The 17,305-nt window shown below is 40.3% G+C and overlaps 1 protein-coding gene across 1 annotated transcript in view; it reads right to left on the bottom strand.

The window, feature by feature from the left end:
* Positions 1-272: 272 nt before the first annotated feature.
* Positions 273-17,305, bottom strand: part of LOC138967745 (galanin receptor 2a-like) — a 61,114-nt gene continuing 44,081 nt past the window's right edge. Inside the window, exon 7 of the mRNA XM_070340401.1 lies at positions 273-707. Coding sequence (XP_070196502.1) covers positions 273-707 — 435 coding nt within the window. The remainder of the gene's footprint in view (positions 708-17,305) is intronic.

Below are 17,305 nucleotides of genomic sequence, written 5' to 3'. Positions count from 1 at the left end.
GGGATCAGCGTGTTATTATCATTTTCTAAACTTTAACTGGCATTTTTGTCAGTGACCTTTTTTTTACGTTTTGAACGTAAAAACATCTTTTGGAGTGAAGTCTCGAGGGAGGTGGCGTGATAGTGTATAAACAGGCGTCTGAAACTTATACTTTTGTTGATTCTATCTATTTGTATGACTGCGAGAGTGGATCGTGGTGTGGTTAGTTAGTTATACAGTAACTAACCGTTCATAATCACCTTCTGTGATCTATTGAAACGTGACACCCCAACTTAAGCGTTTCCCAGATCCTCCACAAAACAACTGGCAGTGCGATCAGAAGCGGCTTTGTCCGAAGCCAGGTAGATCTTTCGGTTAGTAGTGTTGTGGTTCAAACGGCGAGGCGGGACCCGGAAGCTAGCCGCAGTCGAACAAGACCGGAAGGAGGCAAGGTCACGTGGGTTTCGACTGTGGCGTCGCCGGACGAAGCAACAGGAGAAAAAAGCCTGCCGGAAGCTGGCCCGAAAATGCCTGGACATGAAGCCGTAAACGAGGGGGTTGAGGCAGGAGTTGAGGTAGGACAGGAGGTAGAACGCCTGCCTCAAGGGTTTGAGGTATCCGTAGTGGAGTCTGTTGAGCACGCCCGCTGCAACCATCACGTTGTTGATCAGCACGGGGCCCCAGCACACGGCGAAGAGGAGAACAACCACGATCAGCATCTTCACCACCTGAAAAGATCATAAAGCTGATGATTAAGATAACGAGGACTGACCGGAGGGGGGGGGAGAGACAGAGAGAGACAGAGACAGAGAGACAGAGAGTGAGAGACATGGAATGAGAGAGAGAGAGAGAGAGAGAGAGAGAGAGAGAGAGAGAGAGAGAGAGAGAGAGAGAGAGAGAGAGAAAGAGAAAGAGAGAGAGAGAGAGAGAAAGAGAAAGAGAGAGAGAGAGAGAGAGAGAGAGAGAGAGAGAGAGAGAGAGAGAGAGAGAGAGAGAGAGAGAGAGAGCAAAGACACCAATAAAGACTCACAAAAAAAGAAAAAGTAAAAACAAACAAAAACACAAGAAATTGGACACAGTCACTGTAGTGTAAAATTTCTCCCACGATGGGAACAGACAACTATTCTCCGTTACACGAGATCAGGGTAGGAGCAAAGGTATCAACACTTGCTACCGGAATTATTCATTGCAAAATTGCCAACGTATCCTGGCCCGTTAATCGCAAGCGCTATCGATTGTACTTTGTCTGCAGAATTTAGTGTAGAAAATGAATTGCCATTTTCCCTTTGGAATGTGGCAAAGAACGGGACAACCCCCCCAAACACAGTTTTCTTTCTTTTGTACTTTACGAAGACCGGATTTGTTGTCAGGGTTTAAAAATAAACAGCTGTTTTACAACAATGAACACACATTAATAGAAACATCATTAAGTAGGATCGATTGTCTTATTTCTTTCTATTTGTCTTTCATTCTGTTTTGTTTTATTTATTTATTTATTTCTTGTTTTATTTCTTTCTTTCTTTCGTTCTTTCTTTCTTTCTTTCTTTCATTCTTTCTTCGTTCTTTCTGTCGATCTTTCTGTCTTTCTTTCTTCCCGTCTTTCTTTCTTCTGCATCAATTATTTCATATTATGCTTCGTTCAATATTATTTTTCCAGACTGATTCCAAGCTGGGGTTTTTCCTTGTCACTTTAGCTGTCCTTTTGTTTGTCTTTAATTTTATAGTTTGAACAACTTGTCCTTTATGTTTTGATCGGTGTGTGTGCGTGTGTGTGTGTGTGTGTGTGTGTGTGTGTGTGTGCGTGTGTGTGCGTGTGTGTTTGTGCGTGCGTGTGCATGTGTGCGTGTATGTGTGCATGTGCGTGTGCATGTGTGTGTGTGTGTGTGTGTGTGTGTGTGTGTGTGTGTGTGTGTGTGTGTGTGTGTGTGTGTGTGTGTCTGTGTGTGTTTAAAATTAATCCATTCTCTGTTTCTTTTTTCTTTCATCCTCGCCTCTGTTCACAACCCACGCCTTTTTACCCTGTGCCTGTCTAAATCCCTTTTGCACCATCGAACAGATTAGACAAATGTATAGCTTCAAAGAAAGAAAATCGACAATGCCATTTTCTGCCAAAGAGGACTTTTCCTTAAAAAAACAAAATTATTCGATGAGAGCGAGCGATGACAAATGTGCAAGAAACTTTGTTGGGGACAGGAAAAGCTTATTTCGGCTGAAAATTGTGTTCATTTTTTCCCCCTGTAGCCAACGTAAGAACGTGTTTCCGAAAAAGGGGTTTCAATGGCTTGACCGATAAATTTAGTGACGACGTAATGAAATATGCAAGCAAGCGTTAAATCAGTTTGGAAACTCTTAACTGGCTCAGGGGCAAAAAGCCAAACCGCAGTGAAATCGGGAACAAAAATGCCACCAAGACTGAAACCAAGGCCTTGATCTATGAACTCTTTTGTATACTTCTTTACTCTAAATCATTGAATTTCAATTCATTTTTTGTCTGCAGTGTACCCGGACGATGACGAGCTTTTCGCTTGTGTGTGAAAGTAGAGGAAGGTTTGGCTGACATTTTAAAATGAATGTATCAAATCTGAGTTTGTTCGAAAAAAATGTTTAAAAACCGATTAAATCCTATAGCTGCACTAAAAGACGAGATGCATTCTTCATGCACTTAATCTTGTTTTCTTGTCTCGCCGAAAGAGAAGAGAAGAAAATTGAGGCATGTCCTTTCACGGACAAAACATACGAGAAAGCGATGAAATCGGCGTTAAATTAAGTTGACGCGAGGTTGTCCTTTGCTATTTCCCAAACCCATTGGTGCGAAATAACTTTTAGCAGCATGCTAGCAACCATTCCTTAGTTCTTGTTTTTCTCTCTCTTTATTTGCCTTTGAACTGTTGGTTCCAGCAAAAATCAATGTTCCCCTTAACGCAAAAGCACTGGCGAAAATGACATTTTTGTCAGTTTTAAAAAAGAATTTCCCTTAATCTGTCTTTAAAGATTGAAAGATACCTTCCTTGCATTGAGGAATGCTTTTATACCAGGTAAAGACCTGAACGGAATTGTGGTGGTCTACACAAAAGCGTACGATAGAAGGAAGGTTTCTTTAGTTGCTGCCTAATTTAAATGCCCCCTCAACAAGTTAAAATAGACGGTGTCCCACAATTGTTCCAGTTTTTGCAATCTTAACAATGCGCGTTCATTATTGGCTGTCAATGTCTGGCTTTTTAAGTGGCTGCATCCCTATTCTTCTCACGCTTTAATTGGCACACAGCGAGGGTAACGTCACCGAGAATGGTGGGGACACTTCCGGCGTGTTCCGGAAATGCAGGATTCAATTTGTGGAAACTCGCCATTTGTATTCATTTCAGGGAGGCGTTTTCTGGTCGTCATTTTCTTCTGAGAGTCCTGGGTTTTGCTCTTTGGCCGTTCGTAAGGACTGTTGCTTCGGGATCAGGCTAAGTGATGCTAAGGTGTTCTGTGTCTTCCTTCTGTTCGACTTCTGTTTTTTTGGTGTTTTTTTTATAAAAGTGAAAATACGCCTTCAACCCTCTATTCCCCCTCTCCCCGTCCTGCACCTCCCATTCTGCACCCTCTTCTTGCATCCCGCACCCTGCCCCCTCCTTACCCCCTCCCCAATTCATCACCCACCACACGCACACATCCAGCGCGTTGGTACCGCTTTCTTTTCTTGTTTTGTTTCGTTGTGATTGCTCTTTATTCGAATTTTTGTGTAAAATCAAGAATCTTCGTGGAGGTGAATTCACAATATTCTTTAAAGCACAACGACTGCTTTGAATGGACGTTTACCGGAAACAACTGTCTGTTGTGATTTTCAAGCGTTGTGGAAGAGTAGCGCCCCGCTTTAGGGTGACAAAGACTAAAATGTGGTCGACCAGTTAAAACCACGATCGCAGCAAATTACTGACTCCGATGTGTATGTTAAGCAGTGCCCGCTCGAAATTACCCCATTTCTTTGGAAAATATACACATCGGAGTTTACGACTGAATTGTTGCGGTAATGATCGCTTGCCCCGAGTGATAGCCGACAACTTGCTTTGCCTGAGGTCACGTGAATTTCGCTTGATGTCACGGGAATTTAGAAAAAACGCATGCTTAGCGATCATCGCCAGTGAATCGTAGCTCCGATGTGCAGACTATTGAAAGAAAGAGGTAGCATATCGAGCGAACACAGCATAGTATACACATTAGAGTCAGTAATTCACTGCGATCGTAGTTTTTAATTGGTCGACCACGTGCTAAAGTGTGTCGCCCTAAAGCGGGGCGTAGTTTAGGATAAGAGCACGCTTCCAGTCACCCGCATACCTCTATTCTGATTATTTTCTTTTGGGAAAGGATTGTTTTCGCGGAGTTACTTTTCACAGATTTGACACAAGTGTCATTTACAAAACTCATGTTTTAAAAAAATCCTACTTTCCTCCGCATAGGAATCAACCCTTTGTTTCCAAGTGGCAGGGGTGGCAGGGTGCCCTTATCATATGCAGCGGTTTTCACGGACCTATGGGTATTTACACGATGGTTTTCACGGACCTATGGGTATTTACACGATGGTTTTCACGGACCTATGGGTATTTATACGATGGTTTTCAAGGACCTATGGGTATTTACACGGTGGTTTTCACGGACCAATGGGTATTTACACGATGGTTTTCACGGACCTATGGGTATTTATACGATGGTTTTCAAGGACCTATGGGTATTTACACGGTGGTTTTCACGGACCAATGGATATTTACACGATGGTTTTCACGGGAAGGAAGGTACGTTTAAATACGCCTTTACGAGGACATAGGAAGACGGTCACATGATTGTCTGTTGGCGTGTGCTTGGTGTTAAATTCTGAGCCGTACTGACATGAAACATTTGTCAGCAGATAACTCAGAACGCCTTCTCAGCAAAGAATGAAGCAAACGCTCTGTGATTTTTTCTCTGCAGCGTTATCATCTTCCATCTGTTATATCAAGGGTAGTAAAACCATGTGTCTTGGCTGACTGTATACATATCTGGGGATTGTGGCAGATTAATTACAGCGAGTTCTAATTAAGAATTTTTTTTTCCTGAGTAAGCTATTGCATCCACAATTATATCCTGTCTATTTTGCCATCAAACGTAATTTATCATTTCTATCATCATTATATCAACATTTATCATCACTGTAATACTTGGTACAATGACTCTGAACACAACCTATATCTAATGCAATTTCAAATGAACCAGCCACTCAGAGGCTTGTAGATTGGCAATGCGTATGGTTCACAGCTTTAAAATCGCTTACCACATAAAGAAAAACAAAGACAAAATTAAGGGAACACAAAAACAACCACCCCGCTCAGCAGGGAATGCACGTGAACCTGTGCTACTCCATCAACGTCTGCGAAAAATAGGTCAGTCCTTCAATTCCTGTATGAAGGGACCGGACCTTACTCCTCGAAGGGGAACTGACAGATCTGTGATGGAGCTCATTCTTTTAATCTCTCCCAGAGAGGTTGTTGGGGCTGATTTCATCAGTTTTCTTGTTTGTGTTTTCGTTTTGGCCTGGGCTTTCAGCGTTAGCGGTGCATGCTTTTTGTTGAAGTAAAAACCAATATTGACAAAATAATTTGAACATGATGAAACATTAACATCTTTTGGATTGAATTCGATCCCTAATGATGCAGATATTATTTCCGATGATGGTGATTACAACGGTAATGAAAATCATTATGATGGTTAACAAAAATCAAACTGTGGCCACTTTTAACAACGACCGTGATGATGATCAGTAAGAAGAAGAAGAAAAAGAAGAAGAAGAAGATGATGATGATCATGATGATCATGATGATCATGATCATGATCATGATGATGATCATGATGATGATGATCATGATGACGATGATGATGATGATAATACAAGTAATAACGACAACGATAACGGCATCAATCCGGAACTGAGGATGACAACTAAGCCAATACAGACAAGATTGACGACAATAATGACGAAACCATGATGGCGACTACAGAAACAAATATAAAGAAGACATCAATAACATTTACAGCGACCACAAATGGTATCAGCAGCAACAATGCTGTAAACGCCAAGGGTGCTGAGAATATATACGTATGAACTAGCCAAAAACAATGATTACAATGACGTCAGCGAACAAAAATGACGTAGCGAATGAAATGGGGTGGCGGGGCGAGCTAAATAATAGCAAGAAACAACTTTGTTCAGATTTCCTTCTCATTTAGCAGAGACGTTGCAATGAATGCGATGTTCTTTTTGGATGAGAGACCATAACTCCAAGAGTATTGATCCTTATCGTCAACGCCTATTGAAATAAATACGAAGACGCAGACAGGAATGACGCGACAAGAAGAACAGAGAAACAAAATGATAGCAACAACAATCAGATGCATTCAGATTTACCTCCCATTTAGCCGACAAGTCGCAATGAATGCGATTTCCATTTAGGGAAAAGAGCATTGTGATGCCGATGATAGCAATGCATCCTAACGGCAACAACACCTATAAGCGTGCAATGAATCTTCTGGGCTATTCCCAAGAGGTGCAAACAGACATAAGAAAGCCACCGAGTTCTTGCCCTGAATTATTGCGTGTTGCTTTTAAAGGAGCCATGACTCGTACTTAGAAGGAGAGAAAAGAGAGTATGGGTTTTGCTTGTCAAAATAGGTTTAAAACACTACAGACGGAGGCAAGTATATTTGTGAAATCTGTCAAAAGTGAATGTTTGTTCGTAGTGATTATTACAAGTTTGATATTGATCTGAATTTATCTTCACACAAATGCTATCCTCTTTCCCTAGTTTTGGTTTAAAATGGCCACGTTTTTAAAGCAAAGAAAGAACAATCAAACACACTAACACACTTTCAGATCCCCCCCCCATCAACCAACCAGCGCACCACACGAAGAATCTAACAAAGGGGTTGGTATGATGATGTTTTTTCTTTTCCCCGTTTTGACCCCCCCAAAAAATGCTCGCCTGGAGTTGTGTTTACCTCCAACAAGCTTGTTATTTTTTGTCTTTCAGTTGTTCATTCCTGGCAGTAATCAGATGCCCCATCCTTAAATCCGTGCAGGCATTACGGCAAATGACTAGAAAGTTGGACTGAACTTCGCCATGAATGAATAACAAGTCGCGTAAGGCGAAAATACAATATTTAGTCAAGTAGCTGTCGAACTCACAGAATGAAACGCAATGCCATTTTACTCGTAGCATCGTCAGGCCACCGCTCATGGCAAAGGCAGTGAAATTGACAAGAAGAGCGGGGTAGTAGTTGCGCTAAGAAGGATAGCACGCTTTTCTGTACCTCTCTTTGTTTTAACTTTCTGAGCGTGTTTTTAATCCAAACATATCATATATATATGTTTTTGGAATCAGGAACCGACAAGGAATAAGATGAAAGTGTTTTTAAATTGATTTGGACAATTTAATTTTGATAATAATTTTTATATATTTAATTTTTAGAGCTTGTTTTTAATCCGAATATAACATATTTATATGTTTTTGGAATCAGCAAATGATGGAGAATAAGATAAACGTAAATTTGGATCGTTTTATAAATTTTTATTTTTTTTTTACAATTTTCAGATTTTTAATGACCAAAGTCATTAATTAATTTTTAAGCCACCAAGCTGAAATGCAATACCGAACCCCGGGCTTCGTCGAAGATTACTTGACCAAAATTTCAACCAATTTGGTTGAAAAATGAGGGCGTGACAGTGCCGCCTCAACTTTCACGAAAAGCCAAATATGACGTCATCAAAGACATTTATCAACAAAATGAAAAAAACGTTCGGGGATTTCATACCCAGGAACTCTCATGTCAAATTTCATAAAGATCGGTCCAGTAGTTTAGTCTGAATCGCTCTACACACACACACGCACACGCACGCACGCACGCACATACACCACGACCCTCGTTTCGATTCCCCCTCGATGTTAAAATATTTAGTCAAAACTTGACTAAATATAAAAACAATCGAAATCCCGATGCATGCACAGTGTGGGACCCTCACGCCCATTATCTGTTGGGCTTAAACGTGTGGGCGTTAAGTAATGTTTTCTCCTGCTATTTTCTCCTGCTATAGTTTTCTGTATATATATGTTCTTTTGTAAAGGGCCTAGAGCCATATGTTAGGCACTTAAAAATGTTCAGTTATTATTATTATTATTATTATTATTATTATTATAAAATAAAATACTAGGCAGCGGTTCATACGTCTAGCTAAGCCTATGTTCTTCTGTTTGAAGAGTGTCATCCAGTCGAAAATGTCAATTGATCTAAAATTAATGGATGAATAAGTACTTGAACAGAAAAAGACACAAATGATAAAAACAACAACATGAAAGCTCAATCACACGTGCACAAAACCAACTTTCGTTGTATTTCTTATCACAAGATCTTTCTTTGGCGTCCCCTACACGTTTTTACGCTCACAATTCAATGACAGTTACACCGTTTAAATTGCGTGGCGGCAGCTATCTCCTTTCACCTCCATCGTATTCCATTATCCTCGGACTTGAAGAGGTTCTCGGTTTGACATTAATTAAATTAGTACCGCTTAATGGGAACTTCCCAACTCCAAGAGCTAGTCAGGCTTACAAAGGCCTGGAGTTCAATTCGAGGGCAATATCCCACAATGACCCATGCCACGTGATCTGCATAAATTAACCTTCCTTTGTTGATAAGACCTGCTGGAGATAAGTTCCCGGCTGGTTGAACTGTGTGCGCACTCAGCTGAAAAGAACTGGAGTTCGCTTTTGAGCGAGATGAAGTAGGCAAGAAAGCTTCTGCGCGTGTTCCTTTTGTTTTCAATGGCGTGAACTGCAAAGTTGTATTCCTTCATTCATACCACGAAGCTCGTTAGTTTCGTCTTCAGAGAAATGCAGTTGGCAAGAAAGCTGTTAAACTGTTCTTTTTGGTCTGAATGGCGTGCACTGCAACGTTTTATTAATTCATGTAGTCATACTGCAAGCTTTCTTGATTTCCTCCTCATAAAGAGATAAACTAGGCAAAACCATGTCTACAATAGTGCTTTGTTTTGAAGGGTGTGTGAACCCTGACGGATTAATAAAACACAAAATTGTCCCCCTTTTGTTGTTGTTGGTGTTTTACTTGCTGTTGGTCATCATTCTCCTCACTGCTTGAAAGAATGACATTTTCTGTTGTCTTATCTCATGTTTCATTCATGCATATCGCAAAATCATTTTTTTTCAATATTGAAAAAAAAGTGCAGACTTGTACGGCCTCAGCATCAGATAGCATCTTAAGAAGAGAGATAGAGAGAGAGAGAGAGAGAGAGAGAGAGAGAGAGAGAGAGAGAGAGAGAGAGAGAGAGAGAGAGAGAGAGAGAGAGAGAGAGAGAGAGAGAGAGAGAGAGAGAGAGAGAGAGTTGTCGCTACTGCTTCATTTGACAGTAGGCACATACCGTAAAGTACCTTATAAGCCCCTACCCCGTTCTTCACACATTTAACATTTAGCTTAAAAGTAAGGGGTGGGCGTGTATTAGGTAATTTATCTTGTGCATGATCAAGTTCATCGTGAGAAATAGCGGTATTTTATCACTAGGTATAACATTGTTAATAGGATGTGTTTCTGTGTAGATATGTCCACCGGCACCATTTGCGTCTCTCTCTCTGTGTCACACACGCGTTTGTGTCATGTGCAAGTGCCTTAATTGCCAGAAGGGAACCTTAAAAATAGCCACAAACAAATCCCGTTGCGTCATGGTTTTATTACAAATGCTCATATTATCTCAAATGAAAACTGTAAATGAGGACTCAAAATATGCTTCATGTAGCCGGTGTTAGCAGCGCGAGTATCTGACCAGAAATCCCAAACATTCACAAAAATGAAAAACCATGACATTGTATGTAGTCAGTTTATTTGTTCTGATCAATGTCTTCTAGCGTAAACGAAGAGAAGCGGGAGGGTGACCGGGGCAGTAAGGTACGTATGCGTAAAAACAGCGTAATCAAACAACAGTTCGTTCACCCGATCTTCCCAGGTCGACCTCTTCAGCCTCAGACGAGTCTCCCAAATCTTCATCCTTGCATGGCTATCCAGGGACCACAGTGGCAAAAGTATGAACATAACGGACGGTATAACTGCGTAACAGCATCTTGTCATTATTCACTGAAATGATATATCCGTATTGCGTGCCGAGTTTTACAAACATGTAGATTTTTTTCTGACAGCGTACGCGTTGATCCGAAGTGGGAACGTTAATGTTGGGAGTTTACAAGGTAAAATAACCTATGCACAGTACTTGACCCAAAAGTAAGGGGCGGGCGTTTGCTCGAATCTGGGGGCTTACAGGGTGCTTAAACGGTACTTTCTCTCATTTTGCGGAATCATGTATTCAACACCAGTCGCCTTCTCCTAAACATATCATAAAGCACTTGTGACGTGTATGATTGAAATTGAATACTTCGTAAATGCAGGGAAAGGTTCTAAAAATCTCTGCTCGATAGCTTGTTTTATGGTATGATTAGTTTGCATGTCGAAGCTTCGCTGATAATCATTGGAACCATGGGCGTTACGTTGATAATAAAATAGCATAGCTTAGCGTTGTAGATACGAGTGCGTCACAGAAACCCCCTTTTCCCCTCAACATCCCTGTACCAGAGTGCTAGATTATAGCTTCCTACATTTTTACTTGCCCACAGCGACAGAATATTCGCCCCGTCGAATGTCATTAACGTTTACTCCCTAAACGCAAATCCTCAAGTGTGTCGTCTCAGCTTGGTCACGTGCTTAAAAACCCAAGGTCAAGGCCCCCGGACGTGCGCAGCTTCGACATGCGCACTGAGGGGCCAAGAATCACCATCCATCATGATAGGGACCTGTTGCTGGTGCAGGGAACGTTAATGACACAGTCCTTCCCGTGTGAACGAAATGGTACATGGTTCACCATCTCAGATACGATCAGGTTTGTGCATGAAAAAAAGCTATCCATGCACTAGGAAACATACCGCAACTCAACAGCTTGGGTGTTTTGTGTACAGAGTGGGAATGTTTAGATAAATTTGTGGCTGTTTTGTGTACAGAGTGGGAATGTTTAGATAAATTTGTGGCTGTTTTGTGTACAGAGTGGGAATGTTTAGATAAATTTGTGGCTGTTTTGTGTACAGAGTGGGAATGTTTAGATAAATTTGTGGCTGTTTTGTGTACAGAGTGGGAATGTTTAGATACATGATTTGTGGCTGTTTTGTATACAAAGTGGGAATGTTTAGATACATGATTTGTGGCTGTTTTGTGTACAGAGTGGGAATGTTTAGATACATTTGTGGCTGTTTTGTGTACAGAGTGGGAATGTTTAGATACATTTGTGGCTGTTTTGTGTACAGAGTGGGAATGTTTAGATACATTTGTAGCTGTTTTGTGTACAGAGTGGGAATGTTTAGACACATTTGTGGCTGTTTTGTGTACAGAGTGGGAATGTTTAGATACATTTGTGGCTGTTTTGTGTACAGAGTGGGAATGTTTAGATACATGATTTGTGGCTGTTTTGTGTACAGAGTGGGAATGTTTAGATACATTTGTGGCTGTTTTGTGTACAGAGTGGGAATGTTTAGATACATTTGTGGCTGTTTTGTGTACAGAGTGGGAATGTTTAGATACATTTGTGGCTGTTTTGTGTACAGAGTGGGAATGTTTAGATACATTTGTGGCTGTTTTGTGTACAGAGTGGGAATGTTTAGATACATTTGTGGCTGTTTTGTGTACAGAGTGAGAATGTTTAGATACATTTGTGGCTGTTTTGTGTACAGAGTGGGAATGTTTAGATAAATTTGTGGCTGTTTTGTGTACAGAGTGGGAATGTTTAGATAAATTTGTGGCTGTTTTGTGTACAGAGTGGGAATGTTTAGATAAATTTGTTGCTTAAAAGACACTTCAAATCCAAATACAGATAGACTGCCAACGTTCCGAAATTAAGAATAAAACACCCAACAAGAATGGTAAATAGATGGTACGTTTAACTTATAACAAAACAAAACATTACAGTCATTGTAATAATAAGGACTGTGTCTTTGTTCACAAAAATATGTTTTGTCAAACATTAAACATGTCTTTGTTTCAAAAATATGTATTTTCAAACATTAATTGATAATAATAATAATGATAATAATAATAATAATAATAATAATAATAATAATAATAATAATAATAATGAGAGCTTATACAGCGCGAACCACAGTAAGCTGTGCTCTCCGCGCTTTACATATTAACTATGAGTAAAAACCATACTATCTAAACATCAAATACATATATATGTTCTGCGCGAACTTAGAACTTAGAATCCGGTTTCATTCTAGAATGGACCGGGTCCAGGTTGGAATTCTAACCCTGCGCAAGTACAGGGGTGCCATTCTAGAATGAAACCCTTGAATAAAGGGGGCCGTAATGTTTGTAGGTAAGACAGAGTTGTCTTCCCTTGAATTATCTCCACCTGCACCTTCCCTTTGATAAAATGGGGCTGATTTGTCTACCCCTGAAAAAAATCCTTTGGCGATCTTGCGATGTCATGTCATGTCAAGAAAGTTGACACTCCTGAGTACGCAATAAACAAAGGCAGACCATAGCAAGGGGGACTACCAGGGCGGTATTGTTTGCAGGGCAGTTGTTTTTGTGATGAGAGCCGGTTGCGGCCGCTTGCAATGTCAGCGCTGTCTCCCTCTCGGAAATGTCCGGTTTTTTGACAATTTTTTTGACAGACAGACAGACAGACAGACGGTCAGACCGACTAACCGACAGACAGACCAACAGAAGGACAGAGTGAGTTATAGAGCTGTTGTCACAGGTTTAAAAAAAAGTTGACATTATATCTTCACAATTCAGAAGACCAACTTCATGTATATGAATAAGATTAAAAGTTACAAGCGAGATCGGCAAAACACTGTCAGTCCGGAAATTTCCGTTCGTAGCGATCAGTGCTGAGTGTCTCTCAAAATCGTAATCACTTTCAGAACTGACATCACAATCCCAATTCACGATGTCTTTGAGTAAAGTGTAAAAAACCCGAGAAAAAAACCCCAACCAAACACACAAAAAACAAAAACAAACAGAAAATCCACATTTGTGGCTTTGGCTGTGTGATAGTCTAACTGAAATGACTATTCCAACTTGGACCCAAATTCCAACCTTGCGCACGGCCGATTCTAGAATGGACCAGCAACAAGGGTTTCATTCTAGAATGGCACCCCTGTACTTGCGCAGGGTTAGAATTCCAACCTGGACCCGGTCCATTCTAGAATGAAACCGGATTCTAAGTTCGCGCAGAACATATACATCCTAACAAAAATGACACAACACTAAACTTACAGCAACACATTCTCCCCTTATGGACAATACGATGCAATAGATGCACAACTCACAATCAATCATGTACAATGAACATTGAAAAATCTCAACTTAAAGCACACACACACACACACATGCTTGTCAATTAAACGTTCCAATAACTTTCCATTCTTGTTTTCTTTATTCTAAAAGCCACTACAGTAAATCTGCAACATCAATTATTCATAACAAAATCCAACTCTGCACAGGTGGCAGTTAGGGTGTTGAATTTTGGTAGAGGATTGTTCTCATACAATGTAAAAACCTGACCAGATCTGTCAACATGTGCAGAACCGTTTTCACAGGAAAATCGGTGCCTTAAGGACGCAAAAAAGGACATGCGGAGGGACAGCTAAGCGCTGAGGGACTCAAGGAGACAGAGAGTATGGCTCCTTAGCGTGCGCGCCATTATCTTGTCAACACAGATTTAGAAAGTCGTTTTTGATTTTCATTTTGCTTCCAATTTATTTGTCAAAGGTAGTTAAGGATGACATTAGTTCGTGCAGTTTTTGCGTACCTTTGAAAGCGCCTATTGATGCTTTGCTCTTGACAGCTGGCTTGATACATTACTTGTCTTGGTGGTGGGTGATGTTGGAGATACAGTAACACTTGAAAGGTTATGAGAAGAATCGGTGACCCACAGATGTTCAACCCACAAAAAATGCTAATAACTTCTACATCTGTTGGCCGAACTACTTTATATTTGGTGTATATTAACTTCAGCTGATACTTGATAAGCCTACAAAGTGGCGATTGTATGTCAAATGGTCTGACTTTTGTGCAGTTTCAAAAAAAGGTTTCCAAATTCGGGGATCGACTTAACAGTACGAGGTTTGAAATTGAGCGGTAGCCAAACCAACCCAATTTAAGCCGTCCAGATTGTTACCTTTGGGTTATTTGAAAGACCTTGTATATCATAACCAACATCAGATAAAGTGACTTGAATACAGCAACCTCAGGCAAGATCAGGGCATTTCCCATGAAGGAATGCGTTCATGCCATTGGTGAATGTTGCGCGCCATTGCGCAAGTGTAACCTTACAACGAAGAGGACATTTTGTCGACAGTCATTTGAGCTTAATGAATATCTTCGTAGTTTTTGTGCATATACTAAAGTTTGTTCCCAACCATTCCACAAAGCTTCCAGTCTGTAGGTGAAATGGTCCGACTTTTACCTTCTCTCCAAAATGTGTTCCAATTTACACATCCGAAATTGTCAATGACACCAACGCTTTCTGTCTAGGGATTTTCCCTGAACCTAGCTGTAACTGCTTTCTTTAGGACTGTCACTAATGACATGGTGGTGAAGGGGGTGTTTTTGTATACTCGGACATTCAGATAATCCAAAAGTCGGGAAGGTTTAAATCAGGTAAGTATGGACACTTTGTAGGCTGATCATGCATACGCTGAAGTTAATGTACATCACATAATTATGAAGTAGTTCGGCCAACATATGCAGAAGTTATTAACATTTTTCTGGGTTTCATTTTGTGTGTCTCTGTCTCTCTCTCCCATCTCATCTACGTCTCTCTCTCACTCTCACTCTCTCTCTTTCTCTCTCTCACACACATATAATACACACACGAATAGTAATAATAATAATAATAATGCAAACTTTTATAGCGCTATTCTAGAAAATTGTCTACTCTTAGCGCTTTACAATACATACATCGACCAAGCATACTATACACGCACAGGCAAAGAAACCGACCAAACATAACCAACAAACTATACATGCACAGGCAAAGAAAACGACCAAACATACAATACACGCACAGGCAAAAATAACGACCAAACATAAACAAACATACTATAACCAAACATAACCAACATACTATACGCACGCAGGCAAAGAGAACAATCAGCACATATAATTATTACTGACATCTAATAATGCAGGCATACAGTGACAATCCAATACACAGCCTAAGCACATGAACCACACTGTCACAAACATCCATGCACACGCGTACACACAGACTCAAGTACAGACACAGACTCCAGTACACTCAGACACACACACACACACACACACACACACAAACACACACGCACACGGCACACTTACATACAGCGCTCACACACGCACATGGGTGCGTCTCAGAAACTGAACCTTTTGTGTGTGCCATAATCAAATTAGCCCACAATTGAAACATACTGAATTTTAAATCATGATATTGGTATTTTTGAGAAGTAAAATGAATAAAGAAATAGTACAAACAAAACTGAGTATTTTGCATGATTATTATGAAGGTTGTTTTGTGAAAGAAATGATTGGATGCGTGAAAAATGGAGGTCTGATCTGTGACATGAACCATCAACTAGTTTTGCACCTCACTACAAGAATCGTTTAGAATGTCCAAGGACTGCTATTCTTGTTATGTGTGTTTGGTTTAAGTGTACTTGACAGTTGAAATGTTATTTTGTCCACAGAATTGTTTTTTTAAACGAAATTAATCGCTTGAAAGTTTGCCATCACTGTCGTAACATAGGTTTCCACACGCGTGCAACAGCAACAAGTCCTAAATTTGAACTTTAGAATTTGCATATTCATGTTCAACACGATCTTGACATGAAAGGGCATAGAAAATCGCTAAGCTAAATGTTATTTAAGTATTATTTTCTCAAAATTGCATCTGCAAACTAAGTTGAAAGTTGTGCAATATGACATGCTTCTTCAAAATTCAGTTACGATGGTGAACGGTTTTGCAAATAATGTTCAGAGTTTTGAAGAAAGATTAGAACTATTTTGCGCGTAGTGACTTAGAGGTGCGGGTGACTACGCATGAGCAGTTACAGAGAGAAATAGTTCAGCTTCCAGCAGCGAAGAAAGATTTCGAGAATGTTTCCGAAGTCTGTGATTTTGTTACGACAGTGATCAACACCCAAGGTTCTTGAGAAAAGGTGAGTTTTTGCTGCTATGATATTCTATGAAGTGAAAAATTAGGCTAAACATTATTTTGTTAATAATAGTTTTTCTTTCGATTTCACCTAGTCAAAAATTGACTAAATGTTTTAACATAGAGGGGGAATCGAAACGAGGGTCGTGGTGTATGTGTGTGTGTGTGTATGTCTGTCTGTGCGTGTGTGTGTGTAGAGCGATTCAGACTAAACTACTTGACCGATCTTTATGAAATTTGGCATGAGAGTTCCTGGGTATGATATCCCCGGACGTTTTTGTCTTGTTTCGATAAATACCTTTGATGACGTCATATCCGGCTTTTTGACTCACATGCGAAGCAAAAGTGAGTCTATGTACTCACCCGAGTCGTCCGTCCGTCCGTCCGTCCGGACGTCCGTCCGGACGTCCGGACGTCCGTCCGGAAAACTTTAACGTTGGATATTTCTTGGACACTATTCAGTCTATCAGTACCAAATTTGGCAAGATGGTGTATGATGACAAGGCCCCAAAAAACATACATAGCATCTTGACCTTGCTTCAAGGTCAAGGTCGCAGGGGCCATAAATGTTGCCTAAAAAACAGCTATTTTTTACATTTTTCCCATTTTTTCTGAAGTTTTTGAGATTCAATACCTCACCTATATATGATATATAGGGCAAAGTAAGCCCCATCTTTTGATACCAGTTTGGTTTACCTTGCTTCAAGGTCAAGGTCACAGGAGCTCTTCAAAGTTAGATTGTATACATATTTTGAAGTGACCTTGACCCTGAACTATGAAAGATAACTGTTTCAAACTTAAAAATTATGTGGGGCACATGTTATGCTTTCATCATGAGACACATTTGGTCACATATGATCAAGGTCAAGGTCACTTTGACCCTTATGAAATGTGACCAAAATAAGGTAGTGAACCACTAAAAGTGATACCATATCTCATGGTAGAAAGAGCCAATAAGCACCATTGTACTTCCTATGTCTTGAATTAACAGCTTTGTGTTGCATGACCTTGGATGACCTTGACCTTGGGTCAAGGTCACATGTATTTTGGTAGGAAAAATGTGTAAAGCAG

This window comes from Littorina saxatilis, linkage group LG5 (genome assembly GCF_037325665.1).
Source record: "Littorina saxatilis isolate snail1 linkage group LG5, US_GU_Lsax_2.0, whole genome shotgun sequence".
NCBI classification, from domain to species: Eukaryota; Metazoa; Mollusca; class Gastropoda; order Littorinimorpha; family Littorinidae; genus Littorina; species Littorina saxatilis.
This window is presented reverse-complemented; position numbering and strand designations above follow the sequence as displayed.